We start from the raw sequence: 26,288 nt of genomic DNA, 5'->3' as shown, positions 1-26,288 counted from the left end.
AAAACCTATAATACGTGTCACTATTGAACTCCCATTTGAACAATTAAGATAGTAAGCTATAAGACGGCCAAAACATTTGCAAATCGAAGAGTTGTGCGTGTCCATTGAGAGAGGAAAGTGATTATCAAGAAAAGCTTAAAGGTCTTCTGGATGGTGAAAGGACTTGGAAATGTCATCTTTCCAGATACGCATAGTGGACGAATCAAAGAGTCCATATTTGATGCCAGAATTATGTTGTGGTCTCAGAGCTACAAAATCTTATCAAATGGGTGGGGGGAGGGAGTCTCCTTGGCAAAATCTTGATGAATGAAGATGTTAGTGCCGTTAACCAGGAGAAAAGGAATTTCCCAAGCTGCTTTACGATAAGGATGAGATGGTGATGACGAAGAACCTTAAAAATTACTTGATGAGGTTTGGTTTGGCTAGGTTTACAATGACATGGAATATGATGTGCTTTATCAATCTAAAATTTTTCTGAAAACCTCAGTTTTAATAAACCAGACAATAGGTTCTCAAGGTAGCATCTACAGTCATTCCCTTTTAGATATTGAGGCAAATAAAAAATTTGCAATCATATTGCCTATTTCTATTTTCTAACTCAAGCAATCTAGTACTGATAAGGGGAATTTTTGAGACAAGCGCCACTAGCATATCTGTTTTTGCTTGAACGTCATTTTTTATCTCCTTATGTGCAACCTTCATTGAAAAACCAGCCATATCTTTACCTATATTTTGAAATTCCATGGCAATAATGTCTGTATTTGACCTACCAGCCTGTAGGTTCTCCAAAATGATAATAAGGGAGGGTTCCAATGCATCTCCCATTTTATACTTAACAGGTGTAGGAGCTGTTTATGCGTTGACAACGTTGAAACTTTGCTTTCCATATTCAACAAAATTGTATAATTATAAGTTGGCTTTCCTGTTTTCAGTTTCTATTTTTGGGTAAATTCTGGTGGGGTTTTCAGATTATTCTATACCTTTAAAAACAGTGGTTACACATTTTCACGCCATTAAAAACTACAGAAACCGCGTTTTTCCGGTGTTTATGGAATTATATATTGCTTGCTTTCTGCACTGATAGTACATGTGTATAGATAGCGTGTGTACAGGGTATATGAGCTCCAAATAAATTTTTACTGCACCAGAATGGACTACAAAGTCAATGGCATTATTCATTAACTCTGAAGATTGTAAAGATGCTTTCAGTATACCATCTAGCAAGTGACGAGAATCTCTTACAGTGAGGCACTTCAGCTCAGGTATCAATTTTGACAGACCATCATACAACTGTTTCACAGACGTAGCTGAATTACTGCAAATACAAACAATATCACTCCAATCTTTAATGAACTAGGTAGGAACTTTTTTCAGCAGCATCCCAAGTGACACTGCGTTCCATTTTTACCAAATGTCTGGTGTCATGTTTTCACCACTATCTCAGATGCTTGGTGTGAACATTCTTTCCACCTATACCTGTGCATACATCTTGCATTGAATGTTTAAAGCTTGGGGTGTTTGGCAATTCACTTGCAATCAATACTGACTCACTAGAAAAGGGGGCTGATGTATCAAAGGACTTCACCCATTCTCTGTCTGTGGGTCAATGTGATGGTACATATTAGGAAAGATTCTTATGAAACCAGCCATTTTACCCATCAGTGAAATCAAATGTAGCCAAAGGATGTATGACGTTACAACGCGGTTTTTACAACGAAAACCTTTACAACGCATATCGCTTTGGGGTGCTGGATAGTGAAAAGTTTAATTTACTATTCCAACTCCAGTCCCCGTGGACACTAGGGAAGGTGTTGGATAGTAAATTAAACTTATTCCCCTATCCTAGAGCGCCCCCCAGCGCACTGCGTGGTAAAGGTTGCGTTGTAAAGGATGTTCCCCTAGCCAAAATATCAAATATGATTGATATTTCCTGATTCTCTACAGTTTATAACATGACTAAATAAGACCTAAAACATGCTTCTAAACATTGCATCTTAAGACCAAAGACCACAAAACTAAAAAAAGCAGAAGGAAGAGGAGACAATGTTTCAGTGACATCCCTAAACAACAAACCTCAAGCAGAATGATGTTAGCCCAGTCTTTCTTGATGCTACCTTGTATAACAAAGTTACATTGTATTGGCCCTTTCAGGAAGAAATAAAAATGTCTCTTTTCCTCATCTTTTCCTTTCTTTGAATGGCACTTAGTTTGTGGTTGCAAAGGTGTTTTTTCAGTGTTTATATGTTTACACCGGTGATGGCTATTTTCCTTTCAGTGGCGTTTTATCAGTTATTATAGGTTTAAACCTAAAACCAGATAGCCTAATTATAAGTGAAATAGTAAATAATTGCAGAACTATTCCAAACCAGTCTAGTAGTGAAGGAAATATCCAGGAGCAGCAGCTAAAACCAGCAGTGGGAGGATTTGAAGGCCGTAGCTGCCCCCTTTCTAAACAAAAACTCTGCCGTCTCGACAGGAACTTGGAAGGCAGAGCTGAAGGAAGCCTCAGTGGAAGAGAAACTGGGTGCAAGGGAAGTCCAAAATCAGCTAGCACCACCAATTACACCCAAAAAGCTCCCCACCACAGGCAGGTAAGGGTTAAAGTTTAGTGGAACCACATTTTTCTGTTAAAATCTGCAGATTACTGGATATCATTGATTGCCAGTACAGTCGCCTCCATAGGTGCCCGGCTGGGCCCTATGTGAGTATCGAATATGCTACTTACCAGTATGCATCTGTTCTTGGCATGTAAGGCTGCTGACATTCATATCTGTGCATAGATCGCCGCCTAGTGTTGGGTCCGGATGATCGCACATTGTTGTCCTGGAAGAGTCTTCGAAGTATCACGAGATAGGTGGCTCCTCCCCTGGACTACAGTGCGCATGGGCATCGACTCCCTCCTCAGATTGTTTTTAGCCATTGTGGCCAAGATGGAGTGAAACTAAGTGAATGATCACCATGCTAGAAGTATGTGTGAATGCTGCAGCAGCTACAGGCGCCGGGGAGGAGAGCGGGCGATATGAATGTCAGCAGCCCTACATGCCAAGAACAGATGCATACTGGTAAGTAGCATATTCGGTTTGAGGCATGTGGGCTGCTGAATTCATATCTGTGCATAGAATACATAGCAGTCCCTCCATTAACGGCGGCCGCCCGTGTCAGCTGCAGCAGTTTGGAAAAGTGTTTTTAGAACAGCCTGCCCTACAGCTGCCTGCTGTTTGGAGTGCACATCAACACAGTAATGTTTTGTAAATGTGTGTGTGGTAGACCATGTGGTTGCTCTACATATGTTTTCCAAAGGAATATTTCCAAGGAAAGCCATGGAGGCCCCCAACTTTCGGGTGGAGTGGGCCCGTGGTGGAATGGTGAGAGTGCGCTTGGCTTTCTGATAGCAGATTTGAATACATTTAACGATCCACCTGGCTATACCAGCCTTGGAAATGGGGTTACGTTTGTGTTGTGGCGCAAAGGCAACAAATAGTTGTTTAGTCTTCCGAAAATCTTTGGTCCTATCAATGTAGTACATTAGGGCCCTTTTGACGTCAAATGTGTGGAGCATTCTCTCCGCAAGTGACTCTGGATTTTGGAAGAACACAGGTAGTTCTATAGTCTGGTTGATATGGAACTGAGAAACTACCTTAGGAAAGAATTTAGGGTTAGTGCGAAGCACCACCCTGTTGGAATGAATCTGAATAAATGGCTCTTGGATAGTTAGTGTCTGGAGTTCACTAACTTGTCGTAGCGATGTAATCGCTATAAGGAAAGCCACTTTCCATGTCAAGATCTGAATCTCGCAGGAATGCAGTGGTTCAAAAGGGGGACCCATCAGCCTGGTGAGGACCACATTAAGGTTCCACTCGGGAGCTGGTGGCGTCCGTGGAGGAATGACTCGTTTGAGTCCTTCCAGAAAGGCTTTAATGGCAGGCACCCTGAAAAGTGAGAGGTGCTGTCTGTTTTGGAGATAAGCAGCCATTGCGGATAAATGTATGCGAATGGAAGCATAGGCCAGATTACATTTGTACAGATGTAATAGATAACAAATGATGTTTTGAATAGAGGCATCTAGCGGGTTAATGTTGTGGCCTGCACAATAAATGACAAACCGCCTCCACTTTGCCACATAGCATGCTCTGGTGGTGGGCTTTCTTGCCTCCCTGATTATGTCCATACAGTCAGGAGGTAAGTTGAGGTAGCCAAACTCTAAGACCTCAGGAGCCAGATTGCCAGGCTGAGCTGTTGCGGATCTGGATGCTGAATGTCGCCATGGCTCTGCGTCAAAAGCCTGGGTGTTAGGCGCAGCCTTTGATGCGTTACCACGGACAGTTCTAGAAACGTGGTGTACCATGGTTGGCGAGCCCACGTTGGAGCAACCAGGATGAGAGTCATCGAGTGCTGCTTCAGCTTGCGTGCCACCAGCGGTATTAGAGGTTATGTTATGTTATGTCATGTTAGTATGAATTTGTAGAGCGCACGTTCACCCCGGGGTTTCTTGGCGCTGTGTGCCGCTGGGGAACCCGTCCTGGCTTTCCCTGTGGGATGGTCCCTATTGGGCATCCCCAAGGTGGAGCCAGGCATCCCCCGCAGTGAGGGGGCCGTTGTGGAGATTAAGCAAGCTATTGCCCAGAGTTGCAGCGTGGGACCCATGGTTAGAGAGGCACCGAGGCGAGATTTATCGAGCCCGCTGACATTGGTTCCGTACACTGCCGCGTCGGGAATTGAACCCTGGTCCTGGGCCGACCTCTGCTTCTGGGTCTGCCGCCTCTAACCGGTGAGCCACACTTCTCTGCTGGGGGAAAAGCGTACGCAAATTTGCCTGACCAGTTCATCCATATCGCATTGCCTTGCGACTGTGGGTGTGGAAACCTGGCGGCAAAGCTTCGGCATTTTGCGTTCTACTTTGTGGCGAACAGGTCTATCTCTGGATGACCCCACCTTTGGAAGTACGGGTGGAGAACCGATGGATGTATCTCCCACTCGTGCGTTTGGTGGCTGTACCTGCTGAGCAGGTCCGCCATCTGATTGTCTTTGCCTGGGTGGTGTTCTGCCATGAGGAAGATGTTTCTCTGAATGGCCCACTTCCACATGCTCTGTGCCAGATGAGACAGCTGTGGAGAGTGTGTTCCTCCCTGCTTCTGAATGTAGTACATGGCCGTCATGTTGTCCGTCCGGATCAACACAACCTTGTTGCACAGATGTACTTTGAAGGCTTTTAGTGACATGAAGATCGCCATCAGTTCCAGAACATTGATGTGCATCTTCCTTTGCTGTGGTGTCCATAGTCCCTGCACAGTGTAATGGAGTACATGAGCTCCCCATCCCTGGAGAGAAGCGTCCGTCGTCAGGACGATCTGTGGTACAGGCTCTTGGAACGGTCGTCCCTTGCAAAGGTTTTGTGGATTCCACCAATGCAGAGAGTTGTATGCCTGACCGCTCACCAACACTAGGTCTTTTAACTGTCCGTGAGCCTGGGTCCACTGACGTGCTAAGCACTCCTGAAGCGGACATATATGTAGTCTCGCGTGCGGGACAATGGATATGCAGGAGGCCATCATGCCTATCAACTGCATGAACACTCTCGCTGGAAGCGAGTGTTGAGGTCTGAATGTTTGTATCAGCGATTGAATGCTGTTGACCCTCACTGAATTTGGCTGTGCTGTGGCGGCCAGAGTGTTTATTGTCGCACCCAGATACTGCCGTATGTGGGCGGGTTGCAGGTGTGACTTTGGGTAATTTCAGTGAGAATCCCAGATCGTGAAGAAGGTGAATGGTGTGGGACATGTGGGCGGCACACTGCTGGGCTGACTTTGCCTGGATGAGCCAGTCGTCCAGTTAAGGGTAGATGTGAATGTTTTGTCTCCTTAGGTGTGCTGCCACTGTCGCCAGGCACTTCGTAAACACCCTGGGTGCCGTGGTGACCCCAAAAGGCAAAACCTTGAACTGGTAAGGTTGGTTTTGGATGGTGAACCGGAGATATTTTTTGTGTGACGGGTGCAGCGGAATGTGAAAATACGCATCCTTTAGATCTAAAGTTGCGAGAAAATCCCCCTGACTGAGCAACGGGAGTACTTGCTGCAGGGTCAGCATGTGAAAGTGCTCCGATAGAATGTACTGATTGAGGGGTCTGAGGTCCAGTATGGGTCTGAGGGACCCGTCCTTTTTTGGTATCAAGAAGTACAGTGAGTAAACTCCTGTGCCTCTTTCTTCCACAGGCACGAGCTCGATTGCCCCTTTTTGCAACATGACGAGGACCTCCTGCTGCAATAAGTGCAAATGCTCGGCGGACATAGGACGGTGTCCTGGGGGTATGTTGGGTGGAGTGGATGTTAACTCCAGACAATAACCGTACTGTATAAGCTGTGTGACCCACCTGTCTGGTGATGGATTTCCAGACTGGCAGGAACCGTTGAAGTCTCCCCCCGACCGGTGTTGCGTGGTCGGGGGGCAGTGACAAGGCGTCACTGTTTGTTAGTGGCAGAGGATCGGGAGTTGTTGTTTCCATGACCCCTGCCTTTGGCGCTATTCCCACGATATCCACCTCTACTTTGTATGGTGTATGTGGTCTGCGTGTTGCCTTTATAGTACTGCGTGGTTTGGGAGAGCTGGCCTCTGAAAACACCTCTAGTGCTTGAGCAACGAAAAGAACCACCCCTGAATTGCTGGGACTGCAGGGCCCCCATGGACTTAGCAGTTTCAGTGTCCTTTTTGATTTTTTCCAAGGTGGTGTCCACCTCTGGGCCAAACAGATGATCAGGGTTGACTGTCTGATTAAGAATGGTGGTCTGTATCTCTGGCTTGAATCCCGAGATTCTGAGCCAGGCATGTCGTCTCAGCATGATACTAGTGTTGACCGCTCTGGCCGCGGTGTCAGCCGCGTCCAGTGCACATTTAATAGAGGCATTGGATATCAGCTTCCCCTCTTGGATGAGCATCTCAGCTGCCTCTTTGTATTGGTAAGGCAGGTGCTGCAACAGGGTCTCCAGTGTGTCATAGTGTGCCCTGTCATTCCTTGCTAGAAGTGCTTGTGTATTTGAAATGCGCCAGATATTGGCCGCTTGAGCTGCCACCCTTTTCCCTGATGCTTCAAACACCTTAGATTCTTTATCTGGGGGAGGAGCATCACCCGTTGTTTGAGAATTAGCCCTCTTCCGGGCATTTGCGACAACAAGAGAGTCCAAAGGCAACTGTCCCTTGATGTGAGTAGGGTCAGTAGGTGCTGGTTTATACTTCTTCTCAATTCTAGGGTTCATAACCCTGGCTCTAGTAGGCTCTTTAAAGATCTATCCAGCATGTTTTAAGACACCCTTCAACATAGGCAGAGTCTTGACAGTTCTCTCGGAGACTGAAAAGGTGTCAAAAAGAAAGTCCACTTCAATGGGGTCAGCATGGAGCTGGACGTCATGATTTTTAGCCGCCCTTTCAATGAGGGCATTAAACGCCGCTGAATCCTCTGTAGGCGACGTTTTTACAGCATAAAGCTGAGTGTCTGGGGTAGAATGAGTATCACCTGGGTCAGCACTAGCTGCTCAGGGTTCATTGGTATCATCTGGGTCGGTGTAGACAGGATAGCTGTACTCATCATCATCATCATCATCATCATCATCATCATCACCTTCCCCAGCGTCCACGTCAGAGTAAGTGGGTGAGACATCATGGCCATGTGGAGAAAGTGGTTCCACAAGAACAGGAGTTGAAGTGGAATCCTTTTTCTTTAAAGGAATTTTATAGGACTCCATTGGCTGTTCCGGGGCAATTTTCCGTTTATGAAGGGAAAGTCTGCCTGTCTCGGCATCGATAAAATGTTCTTGCTGTTCTTCCAGCGAAGATTGTCGATGCTTTAAGGTCGGGACCACTGACGTCGACTTCGGCACCGAGGGCACCTTCTCGGGCACGCTGGCGGCCATCCTAGGGGTGAAAGCCTTCGGCGCCACTTTCGGCGGCAACGTGAAGTGAATGGACGTCGACGCTTTTTGTGGTTTATCGACCGGCTTCGAAAGTGGAGGATCTTTTGGGCCGACAGTTGAGGCCTTCTTCTTGATGCGCTTTAGGGAGTCCGCCACCTGCTTGGAGAAAGCGGCGGCCGGCCGCGCCGAGTCGACGGGATCCTTTGAGGCACCACTGGACGTGGACTCATGTGTTGCGCCGCTTTTGGCCTCGTCTTGTTGATGCGGAGTCTCGAGAACCTCCGATCACCGAGTCCCTTGTTGGTGTCGACCATCTTCGGCGCCGATTTACTCGTTTCGACCACCTTGACCTTCGGCTTCGACATGGCAGACTTCGTCTCGACGCCCTTGAGCTGAGTCTTCGGATCGACAACACCCTTCTGCTTCGTCGGTGCCGACGGCTCCGAGGCCTTCGGTCTGACCAAAGTAATGCGCACCTTCGGATTCGAGGGGGGCACCAGTGCTTTCACTTGCATCGAGACCGTTGTTTTCTCTTTCGGTTTCGTTTTTGCAGGGTGCGGCTCAATAGCAATGTCCGTGGCCGAGCCCGAAGGCGGGGCCGTAGAACCCATAGTAAGATCTTGGGTAAGGCCTAGTGGCGATCCCTCGACCTGAGCCATTTGAAGCATTTCGGCCCCAATGTCAGTTTGAGGTAGCTCTTCGCTCGAGCTATCTTCCATGGCCCCAAAGGCCCCATCGTCGTCTCCTACCTCGTCGACTACTTCTTCCGCTTCGAACATTTCAGCGTCCGCGTCGTAGTTATAGTCTACCTCCGACGCTAGATTTGACAGGTTTTCATTAACTTCCCGGTCAGCTCCTTCATCATCCCCGGCATCGAAGATGTCCACAGGCGCCGGTGCAGTCTGCTGGGCCTCCTGGCACGCATTGCGTCAATGCTTAAGCGTCTTCTTGGATGGAAACCGGGAACAAGCCATGCAACTGGCTTCATCATGATCCAGCGACAGACACTTGTTGCACACCGGGTGGACGTCGATGTGGGGATACTTGCAGTTGCACACGGGACATCTCTTCAAAGGGCTCCGTTCCATGATGATCAGTCGATAGGGTCTGTGGCCTCGACTGGGCCCTCCGCGTCGAAAGCACGCGGTTCTCTGGAATCCGGCTCGGAACCGAGCTGGAAGAATCAGGCACCGAATGCAAGACTATACCGACGAAGAAACTAATGTCCTTTTGGCCTTAAGAAAGTTTATATTGATTCCGACTAGAGTGAACCAATATACATCCGAACCCAATGGCGGAAAAAAACAATCTGAGGATGGAGTCGATGCCCATGCGCACTGTAGTCCAGGGGAGGAGCCACCTATCTCGTGATACTTCGAAGACTCTTCCAGGACAACAGTGTGCGATCATCCGGACACAACACTAGGCGGCGATCTATGCACAGATATGAATTCAGCAGCCCACATGCCTCGAACCCCTATCTACCCTTCACTCGTACAGGTGCTCACCACACTAACGGTCAGTCATCTGCAGGTGTCCCTACATGGATAGGGCCTGATAAGACCCCAAACTGTTAGAGGGGTCGAAACGCTGTCGAGAACTTGAAACAAACCAATCCTCAGTTCCTACTATTATGCTAGGAGGCTACTGTCATTTATTGTGTATCCATTGAATGGTCGCTTCTGTAAAAAATATAGAAACTTTGTTTTAATGGCACAAAGTCACAAACTAATCTGATAAGGTTTCACTTTTCACTTGGGACACTTTGCACTGTCATGTAAATACCTTGTTTCTCTATACAATCTGTGTTACATGTCATTTCTTTCTCTGATGTCCATCTATCCCCATTCCATTGCGATTGCCCTGATACATTTATCAATATTAATCATTAAGTATCCACAGGAACCTTTGTTTTTTGAGTTAATTGTAAGTACCCTGGTTCCAAGTGAGTAGGGTGGCCCTCGTGTCTTATACACGACCTGGTCTGAAGAAGGCCTCTGCAAAGTGCCACATGTGAGCTACTGGTTCTCCATAGAAACTGGATTAATAGGTCTTTGATAGTTGTGGTTCTGTGGGAGCGCCAGCCACCGCTCATATTGAGTGTGGCCTCTCAATCAATTCATCCATCAATTCAGATTTGTAAAGTGTGGCCAATCACCCACTTGGGTATCCAGGAGCTGGTGGTTGAAGGTATCAGTCCATGAACTGGCTCTTCGACTGATCCCAGTAACAACCAAGAACCTGGATAACCTCTCTACCTATAGCTTAATTGTCCAGTTTCCTACATATAGCACATCAGTTTTAAAAAATATCCTGTGCTGCAAGGCTATCCATTACTATACCCCTTATTGGAGAGGACCAGGGTCAACAGAATTGAAACATGTTTGATTATTTCAAGATGTGGAGAGGTAGCGAGACCTGGTCAGTGCAGGGAGTCCGTTACTGTAGCTTAGAAAGAGAACGGTACATAAAGCTTAAACAATTAAAAAGAGAAATAGCACATATGAGTTTACCACTGTCACTTTTAATAGGCAGATAAAAGCTATGCCAGCCAGCCATTGTTTCACAAGCGTCACAAAACGTCAATACCAGAGCAGTGGAGACTGTGCACTACACCTCAGGCACCGCCCATGAATTCATGTACATCCCTCGTGTGCATCAGTCGCAATACCAAAGTTTGTAAATGTGCAAATTGAACTTTGCTTAAAGTGATCAGTTGCTACAAGAAGTGCAGACGTGGATGTTTTTGATTGGCAGTCTTTCCAGATAAGTGACATGGATGCTACATGACAGCAGCTTTGTTGCAAATACAAATTCACCCTCCGATGCCTTTCTGTTTCATACACATTTTATACACAATACATAAATATGTACAAATCAACATCTTAATGGGCAAGCGAGCTTATCGATCACAAGTACAGGATTGTGACCCCCAGCGACAGAGCAGCAATTTCCAGGATGATCATTCTTGTTGGATTTGAATTCATTATGCACAATATAGCCAACTAAATCTTCTCCTTAACACGGTGACAAGGAAAGCAAGACATTAGGAACAGCATAGCCCATACAAGTAAAACCATTGGCAGTGCTTTCTTAATCCCATCCGATCACTGGACGGATTCTCAGAGCACCAGTGTTTTTTGCGCCATCACGATCAGGGCACAGAAACGGACGCAAGGTGCGGGTGAAAATGCAAGGCAAGTAGGCGTAGATCTGAGTTTTGTCTTCCATGTTGTAGAATATGATCTTACCCGCTTCATAGTCCAGGAAGACTGCCAGGGTTCGGGGGATGACTTTGGGTGTGAAAGTGGACATAGGCGTGGCGAGAGCTGCGTATGAGGTACCGTGCAACGTTAATCCCCAGAAGCCATTTTCTGGAATCAGATCGGTTCTGGACTTCCTTGGTACGGACTCATGGCACATGCCAACAATCCAGCTCTGCTTTTCCCCCACCTCAACCTCAAAGTAGTGTTTGCCAGTTGAGAAACCCTCCTTCCCCAAGACGAACGGATGGTGGGTGAACCTCTCAGGCTTGTCTGGCAGCTTCTGTTTTCTGGCTCCACTTCGGACACTTTTACGACCCTCAGCAAGAATGAGGGAGAGGTGAGCTGTGTTTGGGTCCAGTGTTACAGTTGCTGTAGGAGAAAGAAGCAAGGATTGAAAAGGTTTCCGGGTCTCTATGCATCACTTTAAACAATACTGCCACCAGAAGGTCAAAAGAATTTGTGCAAACCGTTGCACACAAACCTCTTGAGTCTTTCATGACATACTCCTAATGGTTTACCAACATTATCGAGAGTGCCTCACCTACTTGAATACATATCGAATCTGTTGAAAATGACCATTTCCGGAAATATGTCATACTTTGCATTTTGCTAACTACTGCCTATAAAACTATTAAACACCGTTTAGAACTGGGCATGGAGGAAATATACATCATCTTTGGCGGAAACACACCTGCTGCAGTAACTTAGGAACACTACAAAAACCTCTCTATTCATATCCAACACATGGTGTGGACAGTGCCAAGCAGTGAGTTGCTGTTAGCAGTAATGGGACAGAAAAACATGACAAATTCTCCACTGTCAGTAACTCCAACTGCTTAGCGTTCTACTCTTGCGTTACAACACAGTTCTCAAACTACCCGCTGGATAGCACATCAACTGAAAGGAAGTATTAAAAATGGAATTTGAGAAACGCAGGCTTTGGACTCTACAAAAGTTACTCTACTGGAAAGCAAGAGTATGTCCATGAAGTAAATGAGCTAAGTACACAAATTACCACAGCTTTCTTGTTTAAATTGTATTATTTAGGCGTGGTTCACCTAAGCAAGATAGTGCACATATGTTGAGTGCGCTCCCGGCCATCCCTACCACCCTCCGGACCGCTGTGCGCGGTCCAGACACCTAGGGGTCCATATAGGGGCCTGGGAACTGATTGGGCTGCGATTTGGGGTCCTCCAAATCTGCGCCAGGGCTCCAGTTGAGTTCTTGGCGGTCTGGCAATCTAGCGGTGCCAGTGCCCTAGCCTTGTGGCCTTCTCACCTGGAGCGGCGGTGCTCCTGAGGCCCAAGGTGGTGTGGTGCTGAGACCAGAAGGAGCAGCACCTCCTCTGCTGTGGCTGAACCATCTTCGTGACACACCTAGACATGGCTACGGGGCACTGAAGTTGCCCTCCCATTGCTGGGGCCATAGCCCGTTGTGGTATCACGCATGCTGGGAAGTGGACTGGGTGTGGCCCTGATCTCCCCCCCACCCAACCTGGAGACAGAGGCGAGAGTAGGAAACGTTGAATCATTGCAGGTGTGGGCACTGTGCCGGGAACTATCTGGATGCCACATAGTTCTTGCAGGGGGACTGGGCATCACCCCAGTGTGTTAGGTTGCTGCCCACCTACAACTGGGACCTCGCCCTGACATAGTGGGTGCTGCTGCAAGGCCATAGATTGCTCTTTGGAGGGGGGACTGCGCCCTCATTCACTCATTTTCCTGAGTGAGTGTCGCCCGTCTGGGGCGACAGACTGGGGCTGGCTTCAAGGGGGCCAGGCCCTATTGGAGTAACGTAGCTGGGCTGAGGGCCAACCTCACACACCTTGTTGACACAGCCCAGTTCTTGTGGAGGCAGGACATTGACTGTTACAGACCAAATGTATTTATCCACCAGACCAATTGGCCCAGAACTACCAAGAGGCCCTAATTTGCCCCGATACAGCTTTAACAAACACACTTCACTCCTTGTGCAGCTCTCCTCGTCAGAGAGAAAGCGGGTCGACGAGGGACGACTTTCACTGCTGCCCCAGGGATCCAATTTCAGCCATTTGGATGCATACATAACATTTCTGATCCTGCGACCTTCCTGCGAGACTAGCTGCAGTCGTGGTTACCAATGGACACCCTTTCCTAATGGTTTGTGATTGAGGGGTCGCACAGATCATTGGCCTAGCGCCGACCCGCCGGGCACACCCCCATGTACACTAATTGCCAAGATCCATAACTACAGTGACAGAGACCCCCTCCTTTGTGTAGCACGCAAAACCGGGGCACTAACATTTCAAGGATCTCGAATTTTGATATTACAAGACTATACCTGGAAAACACACAGGCCATTTGACCAGGTAAAATAAACTCAGGGCCTTTAACCGTAAACATATGCTCATCTTCCCAGCTAAACTGAAGGTGATTTATGAAGGCTGCTCCCATTGCTTTCATACCCAGGAAGCGGCATGGGAATAGGCAGCTGAAAGTCCATCCTTGAGACGCTTTGTGGTGGCACCTGGGGCTTCCCAGAGGATGAGAACCTCCATGTGGCCCCCAAGACCTAAACGTCAACGCACTCGATCTTGCGGGTTGCGCAGACCCTTCACGGGCTCTCAGGACTCCTCTGGCAAGGAGGCTTGGACATGCAACGGCTCCACTGCCTCATAGACACCGGGGAACGAACTGAATGCTGAGGGAGGGCTCGACCATGAAGCTTACCCCATGAACAAACCCACTGACCAGCAAGCAAGTGATCCACAATGAATGCCCTTAAGTCAATCGCAGATATGCAGCGCAGGTGAAATTTAAAAGAATCGGCTCAACGCACTGAAGCCACAATAATGACACCTTGAAGATTCTAAACTTTCTATCCTAAAGTTGAATTTTGGAGTTGATTGTTTTGGCGTCAATAGATGCTTAAGGGAAGGACGTATTCGGCGGGGAGATGAGATGTCTGTTAAGTTGGTTTTCTGTCATGATTGACTTGCTGATGTGTTGTACACTACATACACGGTGCTTATAACACAACGACCCATAACAGTTTTCCCATTGGAACATCTCACTCTCTCCTCATCACCGCTGGCCACCCTTCAAAGGGTGGGCACCACACATCACCACAACCCCTCCATGGTGGGTCACACACCATAGACCTGGAACATTAATGGTCTCCTAGACAGCACTACAAGAACAGTAGTCCTCATATATGCTAATCGTCTCCACCCATTTTGATGTTGCAGGAAACACCTTTTGGGTTCGAACTGCCCTTTCCTGAAAAGATTTGGCTACAACATGTTATACCATGCAGGGTTTGCCAGGGGCTACAGGGGAGGAGTCATACTCTTTCACAAATCCAATCCTGTTCTTGGTTACTCATATGATTACAGGCCCCCTGGGCAGACATGTGGGGGTGGAGGTTCTTCTTGAAGGGTGCCGTTGCAACATTCCGAGTGTATATGTCCCACCACAACTGCCCACCCAAATATAAGCCTCAACATTTCAACCTGTTCCGATAAATCTTATGCAGTCAACTCATCTTTTCGCACTGCTTTGCTAGGATGTTCCTCTGTCAGCGCCCACTCCATGTCTGTCCTCCACATTTCGTATCTTGGAGCCTTTTCTCTTATCTAATGCATCACCGCCCATCAGGTAAGAGAAAGGGGTATCCAAAGCTGCAAATATTCCTTTCAGGTTGTGTTTTTTATTTCTGGGAAAGATGCTCTATAGGTGGCAGTGTTGAACTGTTTTTCCTGGCAGGGATCGGTCACTATTTGCAAGTGTATTACTACTACATCCTAGCATTCTTGTATATGTGGCCAATCCAAAACCATATGTAAGAATCTGGCCACTAGCTCTTCGCGTCTACTACGTATAAGTGGTCTATTTCAGTATATTCTAGATAGCTTATGTGGTATGAGATACACTAGTAAATAATAAAACTGAATCAATTTAAACCTGGCATTGGTGGAGCTCATCCTCACTTGCCAGTAAGCTTTATTTCGTCCTCTCAGTTAGGTTTCGGGAAATTAACTTCTCAGCATTCTCTCAGCCACCACCATTTTTCAATGCCCTTTTAATGCCAAATATACGTGGATAACTAATCTCCATCTACCCGCAATATTTAACACCATCTACCCTGCTATAACCGATAGTAAGAACAATAGTGGCAACAAGAGGCAACCCCATTGGTGCCCCTTTCAAGTTTCCAACTTTGATATTATTCCTTCAGTACGTACTTTAACTGTTGGTTCGATGCATACGTTTGACCCAGCTGAACCAGATCAGGGTGAATCCTCTTACTGTCTTAACCTATACTAGGGTCTGTACATAATTTTTCATATTAACTTTTTTATTTTTACTATAATCATTGACAGTGTGAAATGTCTGTGTAATATTTGTCTCATGAGATAAGATTCATCTACTGTTAGAACTTGGGGATGACTAAATGAAGGTTAATATGTCTTAATATGTAAAATGTTAGAATCTTGAGGACGATTAGCTTTCAATGCGTATACATTTCCAGCACAACATATTTCTTACTAAATGTATCACCCACAAAATACCCCACAGTAAATCTGATAAAGGGAAACTCTGCATCCTCAGCAATATACTATACTTAACTACTGAAGGCACATAATATTGAGTGAGAAATGTGCACACAAATCCTCCTGGGTGACATACCCACACACACCAAACACCACTAGTAAGAGAAAGTTACTTAATTTGAACCACAATTCGCTAGCATTGATGTCTATCATCAATTAACATGCTTGGCACATACACCCAATCCTCATGAAAACAGCAACAGGCTACACGTAGACCACCCACCTCATTTGAGGATACAAACCTCAGCTAATCAGATGGAGAGAAACAGAGCTCCACTCTCTCCCAGAAGCCGATCTGCTCTGATTATCTAAACAAGTAATAATATAATATACATATGTACCTATAGATCTAAAGTCTAAATCTCTGTCAAATATATTGACAGAATTGCGTTTGTGAGACCTTAACCTTCCCTCCTTTTTTGTTACAGACAGGAAACTTTTGATATCCTTCCCTCTTTTCTATTTGTGCTTTACACACTCTCCCAAAATTGCTTCCCACCTTCCTCTCTTTTCTCTCTCCCTATCTTGTCCCATTCTCCCGCGTTCACGCCAGGTTTCCTCTCACCATAATCTTTCCACTCGGCTTCTCCTCGCATTTGGTTGCTGGCTTTTTAAGCAGGAAATACGAGAAATCCATCTCAATCAGTAACATTAGGTTCTGCACTCTCAATAACAAATGCTCTGCTGCCATCTGGTGGACAGATGTTTTATGCTTTTAGTAAATAACTGCACATTTCATAGATGTTACCGGCAATTTATGACAAATTCGAAAATCTGAAACCTTTGAAGCGCGGTGCCCCTGGCCTATGGTGTCTGGAGCGCTACCACGACAAGAAGTCGTGCTCCGATTGCCTTGCCATGGCCCCTAAGTCTTTGCTGGAGCGGTCCCAAAAGCTTTTGGAGGCCCAGCAGTTGGCTCTGCATTGTTCGAGGTCCTGGTCAAGAGGGAGGTCGCGGGACCGGTCGCAGAGCCATCACAACCACTCCTCGAAGTTTTCGTCTTCCGGTAAGTCGAAGCACAAAAAGAAGGCAAAGAAGCATCGGCGCTCTTCGCATTCTCCCCGTCCGTCGGCCGATGCAATGCGGGTTGCGGATGGTAAACGCCTGGCTCCACCTGTGAAGCCTCTTGGGTTGGCCCGAGCCTCCCTCCCTTTCCGATAGCCGGGGAAACCCCAGCCCAACTTTGTAGCTTTGAGAAGCCCTCCATTCCATCTTTGAGCTGCAAGATTCAGCGTCTTTGGGCCCCACAGGGCACCCATGTATCCAGGCGTGGATCTGGATCTGCGCCGTTCGACCTTACGGCACCTCCTCTGGTGCAGAATCCATTGGCGACACGTCCGCCCCCCTCTACCGGGCAGTTGTGTCCCCAACCGACGTGACCCCAGCCTCCCCCTTGATGTGGACACAGAGCCAGACAGACGTCGACCGACGGCGGGACGGGCGCCGACCGGTACTTTGGTAACCCGTTTTTCCCCTGGTGTTCCCTGTCGAGGAAGACTGGGAGGTGTCTGTGGACCCTCTGGCTGACCAGTTAGAAAAACCGGACTGGAGAGAGGAGTTGGGTGAGGCCAGGGGTCTGGACACCTCCCCAGACCTTGGCATGCTATCTCCCCCTACCATGGCTAAGGAGGAGGGTTCATCATATACAGTGGTGTTGTGTATGGCAGCTGAGGCCTTAAACCTTGAGCTTCCTACGGTGGCAGTCAGGGCTAACCTCCTGACCAAGGTGTTTGAACCAGCAGTTGGCTCTTCGGAACCCCTGCTGCAATTCATTGAGGTCCTCACGTACATCCTTTCGGGCATTTGGCGCAAGCCCAACACAGGGGCTCCTGTGGATAGCATGATTGCCAGTTGCCACCGCCCGGCCGACCCAATTTCCCTCTCCCAACACCCCACCACTGAGAGCTTGGTGGTCCAAGCCTCGACTTCTAAAGGCGCATTCCCTATCGCACAACTGGATAGTGAATTCAAGAAGCTGGATCACCATGGGAAGAAAAGGTTTTCTTCCTCCAGCTTAGGACTGCGGTCGGTGAACACTATGTCTCTTGGGCCGTTACTCCCACTCAGTGTGGGACACGGTCGCACAGGCGCTGCCACAGTGCCCGGAGGAGGCCCATGCCATGCTCTCTCATGCAGTTGCCGAAGGGAGAGATGTAGCGAAGTTCGCCATACGATGTGGGCTGGACACTGCCAACTCGCTGGGCAGGACGATTTCAACGTCAGTAGCCCTGAGAAGCTACGCCTGGCTGAGGTCCACTGGCTTTTCAGGTGATGCCCAAGCTACACATCTGAACTTGCCCTTTGATGGCCGTTACTTTTTTGGCGACAAAGCAGACAACGCGCTCGAGCGCATTAAGGACTCCAGAGCTACGGCCAGGTCCTCGCTTCTACCTCGCGCCCTGCGCAGTCTGCTTTTGTCCCCTTTCATGGCTACGGAAGGGGTGCCGGCCACGTTCCATCCAGAGCCACAGGCCTTTGCAAGCTGTCCAGCCTCTGCGCGGCGCAGAAGTGGGACCCACCGTCGTATATCTCTGGGTCAGCGGGATGTCCAGTCCACTCTGCAGCAGCCTCCAAGCCCTCCTAGTCCAACCTTTCAGGGCCACCACTCGCCAGTGGGCGGCAGGATTCGCCATCACCTTCCCCACTGGCTAAACATCACGTCTGACAGGTGGATTTTTCAGATACTCCCTCCCCTTCGAGACTACCCCTCCATCCATGCCACCTCAATCCATCGCATGTCGGAGGATCACTTAGCCCTCCTCCAACAGGAAGTTACAGCTCTATTGGCCAAGAAAGCCATCGAGCGAGTTCCTGCCCCAGAAGTAAAAATTGATACTTGTATAGCGCACTACTCACCCGCAAGGGTCTCAAGGCGCTTGTACGAATACCGCTGTGGAACCCATCCTGGCTTTCCCCGTGAGGCGTCCACTCCTGGGCACCCCCAAGTTGGAGGCCAGGCATCCTTAGAAGTAGGTGTGGTTGTTATTCTCACTACTTTCTGGTGCCCAAGAAGGCCAAGGGCCTGCGTCCTATCTTGGATCTCAGGAACGTCCACCGCTTCCTCCAGAAGGAGAAGTTCAAAATGTTGACACTGGCTCAGGTCCGGTCTGCCCTCGACCCTGGAGACTGGATGGTAGCACTGGACTTGCAGGACGCTTATTTTCACATCACAGTCTTGCCGGCCCATCAGCATTACCTATGGCTCACAGTGGGGCAAGAGCACTTTCAGTTTACCATGCCTCCCTTTGCTCTTGCCAGAGCCCCTCTGGTGTTCATGAAGGTGATGGCGATGGTCGCAGCTCATCTGCGCAGATCTGGGGTTCCAGTCTTCCACTCTCTCGACGACTGACTGTTGAAGGCGGGCTTGCTTCAGGTGGTCGTATCCCACCTCCAGACTATGGTCGATCTCCTGCATTTGGTGGGGTTCACCATCAATGTGCAGAAGTCACTCCTGAATCCCTCTTAGAAGCTCCTTTTCATCGGAGCGGTTCTGGACACAGCACAGTTTTTGGCTTATCCTCTGAATCAGCCTATGCGGGATATTCGGGCTATCCGATCTTTCAGCCTCCATCCCGGATTTCGGTCAGACTGATCCTGAGGCTACTGGGCCTCATGGCCTCCTGCATCCTGCTGGGGGACTTTGCCAGGTGGCATATGCGGGCTCTGCAGTGGGAACTGAATTTCCAGTGGGCACAGCATCAGGGGAATTTTTCCGATTGCGTTCAGATCTTGGAGGGCACTGCACATCAACTGCAGTGGTGGCTAACGAACCAGGATTGGGTCAACGGCAGATCTCTCTCTCTCTCTCCCTTCCCCAACCGGAGTTCACAGTGGTGACAGATGCATCATTTCTGGGGTAGGGCGGCCACATGGGAGTGGCGGAGATCAGAGGCCTCTGGTCTCCGGCGGAGTTTGGGGTCCACAACAACCTTCTGGTGCATCGGACGATCAGTCTTGCACTGAAGGCATTCCTTCCTTCTGTCAAAGGGAGAGTAGCGCAGGTGTTCATAAATGACACCACCGCCATGTGGTAGTGCAACAAACAGGGCGGGGTGGGGTTGTGGACCCTATGTCAAGTGGCACTTCGTCTCTGGAAGTGGCTGGAACAGCAGGGCATGTTCCTGGTGGTTCAACACCTGGCAGTTTCTCTGAACGCCAGGGCGGATAAACTCAGCCGCCGGTGCATGATGGATCACAAATGGCGTCTTCACTTGGAGGTGGTGCAAGGTATCTTTCAACAGTGGGGAGAGCCTTGGTTAGATCTATTCGGCACTGAAGAGAATGCGCAATGCCAGCAGTTCTGCGCGTTGAAATTTTCAGCACTCGCTAGGCAGCGCTTTTCGAATTGAATGGAGTTGCGGTCTTCTATACGCCTTTCCGCCTATACCACTTCTGCCCAGAGTGCACATGGCCATTGATCAGACTGCTCCTTCGGGAGGATCTTCTGTAGCAGCAGAAGGGGACGGTCCTCCACCCGAACCTGTCCAGCCTCCACCCCCTTGCGTAGAGATCCAGAGGCGACAGTTTACAGCTTTCGACCTTCCTCCCGAAGTCTAGAACATTATCTTGGCAGCCAGGTGTCCCTGGAACAAATTTCTGACATGGTGCGCAGCAAAGGCTGTGGATCCCCTTTCTGCTCCCCTTTCAGAGGTTCTCCTCTTCATTCTTTCTTTGGCCCAGCAAGGCTCTGCTCTGAGCCTTTCTTCGTCTTCCTGATCAGCCTTCCCTTTTCAAGTCTCCTATTTTAAATCACTTCCTTAAAGGCATTACTCATTTGTTTCCTCCAATTCCTTTCGTGATGCCCCAGTGGAACTTGAACCTGGTTCTGACCTCCCTAATGTGCGCTCCTTTTGAGCCGCTGCATAATTGTCCTCTTAGACTTTTGACTCTTAAAACTACCTTTTTGGTTGCCATCACTTGTGCTTGCAGGGTGAGTGAGCCTCAGACTTTTTCTTCCAAACCTCCTTTCCTGGCTGGTCATCCGGACAAAGTTGTCCTTCGCACTAGGCCTTCTTTCCTTTTTAAAGTGGTTACTGCTTTCCACATGGGACAGACCATCACTTTCCCTACCTTCTTCCTGCATCCTTCTAAAGAGGAGAGGCTCCAGTGTCTGGATCCAAACGTGCCCTTTCCTTCTATCTGGATCGCACACGGCAATTCTGGGTGGATGACCAGCTCTTTGTTGGCAATGTGGGTGCCAAGAAGGTCGGGCCGCGCAAAAGTGGACCATCTCTCGATGGGTCGTTCTTAGCATCAAAATCTGTTATTTCTTGGTAAAGTGGGACTGCGCCCCCATTCCACCAGGGCCACGGCAGCTACTACTGCTTTGGGACGTGGAGTCCCCTCTTCATGACATCTGCCAAGCAGCCATGTGGGCTTCATTGCACACGTTCACCAAACATTACTGACTGGACAGCCCAGTCCGGAGAAACTACTTCTTTGGCCGTTTGGTTCTTCAGACGTTCTGGTGTGAACTTAGTTCGCAGACCCACCTCCGGGTTTGGTATTGCTGGGGTATCTATTTTAAGGTGAGGAATCCATAACTAATAGTCTCTTTCAGAAGAGAAAGCTTTTCTGAATGTGCACCTGTGGTCAGTGTCTTGTATGGCTCTGCGCTTCTGACGTGGAATGTCGTGTAAAGAACTGACTTCAGAGCGCAGGGGCGGCGTCTAATAGATACAACGTCATTCGGGCTATCACAACGCCAACAGAGTTTACCAACGCTACCTACCGACACACAGGGGTACTGCTGAAGAAAAATTCTCTGAATCCAGTCTGAGGCCTGGGGGTAATTCTAAAGTGAATAATCCATAACTAATATAGGTCTCTTACAGATATATTGTCACCGAAGGTAAGTAACTTCTTGTTCTACTCCTGTGGAAATATAAGCCTCCCAGTTGAACCTCTTTTACTTACCGTACAGCCCCCCTCCTCATCAGATGGGTTGGATGTATGTCAAGTCTTGTTTCCAAAATATTTTCTAAATACACAATGGAGCTCATTCTATGATATATTTTATGAGTAGGAGATAATCACAATAATGTGTGTTGAACAACGCCAGAAGTGTTTCTAACGTGTTATGACAGTGCCAGATGTTAGATAATTTGTAGAAGGAAAGCTTCAAATCACCGACTGCAGTCTCATTGAAACTCTGAAGGAATGAAACCCACACTTACAGATGCACACAGTGTCCACTTTCGTTGCAAGCCTAAAGTTTTGCAGCACAGAAGCAGATCACAATACCAATCCTTTTTTCCAGATCCTGGTGTTGTTTGTCACTTTGCTCTTTTTGTTTCCACTAACACATTGCCTACATGAAGTATTCACTACTGTGCCCAGGCCACCAAAAGCTAGTGAAACACCCCGCCACTGCTAACAAATATGTTCCTCATTTAAATCGGTATAAAGCCTGCAGGGAACCACACTATGAAAAAACAGAAAACATTTTTCAAAGTTCAGGCTTTCAGATTTCACTTTTCAACTGAGTGAACAACGTTATGTTGCTTTAAACACCCACACCAGAATATTGGATGTTTTGGCAAAATGCACAGGTAAACCTTTAGGAAGGGAACTCTCCCAGGGGTGAGCTTCCATTACCTGCATAGCTGCGAGCCCGTCTCCACTCTGAAATAGGGAAAAAGAGACACATAGGTAAATAAATGCACACACCAATAGGAGATCATCAAGCTGATTAAAATATTAAACTTACCGAGTTCTATGGGGAAGGTTTCTATAAAAAAAAAAAGATAATATATTAAAATTCAGTTTTCAAGAATTGTTATTGTTACTTAACTATGAATGTTTCAACCCTCCACTAGCTGAAGAAACTGAGGGGTGAGCATTATTCCTGACATTTCCCTGTTGAAGTGAACTGTTTCGACTTATTTTCCTCCAATTTGCAAGATTAATTTTCACATTTCCTTATTTATGATTCGCACCTGAAATATATTTAGCCCAGGGGTTTGCAAACATAAAAAGGTATTTGGTGTTTTCCTGAAGGAAGTGGCCATATTAGAGCCACAAACTAAAACACATATTACTATTTCTCACTAATAGGTGCAACTAAATTGTACTGACATTTTATATGTAAACCAAACTAAATATTGAGGACTTTTCTCCATTTGTCAAGGAAGGGGAAAGGCAGAGAGAAGAAGGGGTTAGCGGGTGGCAGAAGTTCAGAAATGAAGAGTCTGAGCGTGACAAGCAAGTAGGTTCTACAATAAGAGTTGTGAAGTAGTGGAGGATTAAAATAAATGAAACGAAGCACATCAAACTGTACTCACCGAGTTTCATTTCAACATACCCTCCTTTGATCCGCACTTCCTGATGTCGGTGTTACCCTCACACACACAAACACTTGAAGTCAGCCTCCCTATCAAGTTGTTCTGCTCCCTCACCCTCCATGCATCAGTTTTCCTGTGTCTTTGTGCTCGTGTGAGTGAGCACAAGATTCCCACATGCAGTCCTCCATATTCATTGGGAGACTGACCGAATCAAGGTAGGCAACTCCCCTACCAGACTCACTATGCTGGAGCTAACTGATCCAACTGATCCAATTACAATAAATGTGAATCTAAGTTGGTGACAGCGGGAATTCATCCACGTTTGAGGCTGGTCAAGTGCACCGAGTAGCTCTGTGATGGATTTGTGCGCTGGATATCAAGGTGTTCAAATCACCGAGAAGGCGTGGGCCTCAACTCCTAGTGTGGCTACTTGAGTGAACTGCTCATGCCGCCCATTAAAGAGAGGGATCAGGTCTGGTTTGCACTTTAAACCATCCCCAAAAACGTGGGTGAACTGTGCGCACATAGCCTTTGAACAACCCAGCACCATCTTTCCTACTGCTTGAGAGACTGATTCCACATCCCACGTTTTATGCTTACAATATTACATAGGAATATATGACCAGATTACTGTAGCACATAAAGTGATAAGTTCCTCAGGTGTCTGGTGGCGTAGTTGATTTAAAAGCACATGGCTAAAGACAAAGCAGACACAGCCCGAAACAGGGCAAACACAAATATACATACAGAGAAAGTGTGGCTGAACAATGACATCAACTACAGCTTACTGAGCTCTCAGGCTGCTCAGATTTTGGAGAGATGGCATCTGGAGTATGAGGAACTAACAAGATAACCTCCACTCAGGTTAGATTTGCTGCGAGTGAACCGTGGGTTGCTAAATAAAATTAAGCATTCAGAAATACTATATACTGCAAAATGACAAGGCCTCAATACACTCATGCTCCAGGAAATACATTTAATAGGGAACACAAGTGAATTCCTCGGAAGTCATGGGTTTAGCAAGGTATGTCATGCAGGATTACACGCAATTCAAGGGTGTGTGTGGCCATAATGTGAACAACTATTTCCAGTACACATATTAGGCACATGGGTAAATAAACTTGGTTGCTACATCATGTATAGTGAAAGGGAAATATATATATATATACACATATACATATATATACATACACACATATATATATATATATATATATATATATATATATATATATATATATATATATATATATATATTACCTACTGGCGATAGCCAGTAGGTATATATAGTTAGGATTTTTTTCCTATGGGATTTTTGAAAATTCTATGTCGAATAACTTTGGCGTTTGAGGACAGAATTGGCTGCAATTTTCAGGAAAATGGAACATTTTGTTTCTGAGCAGCCCCTGAAAATTTGGGGGGGTTTTGTCAAGGGGGGGCCGAGAAAAAAGGGGGGTCCCAAAACGTGTTTTTCCCATGCAATTTTCCATAGGGCGGTTGGCCTCACTTTTAGCCTGAACGGCTGAATGGATTTACACGAAACTTGGCAAAATTGTAGGGACTGGTAGCCCGATGTGCCTTTGCTATGTCTCAAGATATAGGCTCCAGTGGTTTTTACGAAAATTAACTTTGAAAAATATATATTGGGCTACATTGGGCTATATATATGTTGGAGCCCAAATGTAGCCCAATGTAGCCCAATGTAGCCCAAAGATGGCCACCAGAGACAAAAAAAACAAATGTAGCCCAAATATCAGCCAGATGTAGCCCAACTATAGCCCAATGACAGAATGTCCCAGAGTGTTCTTTAGAACAACTAGAGTGCTAACAGTCCTACTTATTACAAAGGTATGGCACACCTGAAGCCATCTTGATTGGAATAAAGTGGTAACTCTTAAAACATTTAAATTAAAAAGGAACAAAATGAGGGGGTTCATTTTGCCATAGAAAGTTTGATTAGCGAATATATGACGAAATCCCGCATACCATCAGTCGGCAAAAAAAATCCCGCATGTACTATTAGGCCGCAAATTAAAATAACGAAAACTTTTAGAACGAATATGCCTTTAGCATACACTAAACAACTAAACTACCCTAAACCCTAAAACACTACCCCCAGCATGACCCTACACTACACAAACAGTACAACACTACCCTAAACCCTAAAACACTACCCCCAGCATGACCCTACACTACACACACACTACAACACTACCCTAAACCCTAAAACACTACCCCCAGCATGACCCTACAATACGCAAACACTACAACACAACCCTAAACCCTAAAACACTACACCCCAGCATGACCCTACACTACGCAAACACTACAACACTACCCTAAACCCTAAAACACTACCCCCAGCATGACCCTACACTACACAAACACTACAACACAACCCTAAACCCTAAAACACTACCCCCAGCATGAGCCTACACTACGCAAACACTACAACACAACCCTAAACCCTAAAACACTACCCCCAGCATGACCCTACACTACGCAAACACTACAACACTACCCTAAACCCTAAAACACTACCCCCAGCATGACCCTACACTACGCAAACACTACAACACTACGCAAAACCCTAAAACACTACACCCCAGCATGACCCTACACTACGCAAACACTACAACACTTCCCTAAACCCTAAAACACTACCCCCAGCATGACCCTACACTACGCAAACACTACAACACTACCCAAAACCCTAAAACACTACACCCCAGCATGACCCTACACTACGCAAACACTACAACACTACCCTAAACCCTAAAACACTACCCCCAGCATGACCCTACACTACGCAAACACTACAACACTACCCAAAACCCTAAAACACTACCCCCAGCATGATCCTACACTACGCAAACACTACAACACTACCCAAAACCCTAAAACACTACGCCCCAGCATGACCCTACACTACGCAAACACTACAACACTACCCAAAACCCTAAAACACTACGCCCCAGCATGACCCTACACTACGCAAACAATACAACACTACCCAAAACCCTAAAACACTACCCCCAGCATGACCCTACACTACGCAAACACTACAACACTACCCAAAACCCTAAAACACTACCCCCAGCATGACCCTACACTACGCAAACACTACAACACTACCCTAAACCCTAAAATACTACACCCCAGCATGACCCTACACTACGCAAACACTACAACACTACCCAAAACCCTAAAACACTACCCCCAGCATGACCCTACACTATGCAAACAC

General features: G+C 47.2%; 1 protein-coding gene across 1 annotated transcript in view; it reads right to left on the bottom strand.

Moving 5' to 3' along the window:
- Positions 1-10,405: 10,405 nt before the first annotated feature.
- LOC147717662 (E3 ubiquitin-protein ligase TRIM39-like) overlaps positions 10,406-26,288 on the bottom strand; it is a 112,148-nt gene continuing 96,265 nt past the window's right edge. Inside the window, exons 8-10 of the mRNA XM_086924449.1 lie at positions 22,468-22,488; positions 22,356-22,382; positions 10,406-11,536 (exon numbers count right to left, since the gene is read on the bottom strand). Coding sequence (XP_086780575.1) covers positions 10,995-11,536; positions 22,356-22,382; positions 22,468-22,488 — 590 coding nt within the window. The 3' untranslated portion in view covers positions 10,406-10,994. The remainder of the gene's footprint in view (positions 11,537-22,355; positions 22,383-22,467; positions 22,489-26,288) is intronic.

Source organism: Lissotriton vulgaris, chromosome 5 (genome assembly GCF_964263255.1).
Source record: "Lissotriton vulgaris chromosome 5, aLisVul1.2, whole genome shotgun sequence".
Taxonomy (NCBI): domain Eukaryota; kingdom Metazoa; phylum Chordata; class Amphibia; order Caudata; family Salamandridae; genus Lissotriton; species Lissotriton vulgaris.
Note: the sequence above shows the minus strand (reverse complement) of the source record. Positions and strands in the feature narration are given on the sequence as shown.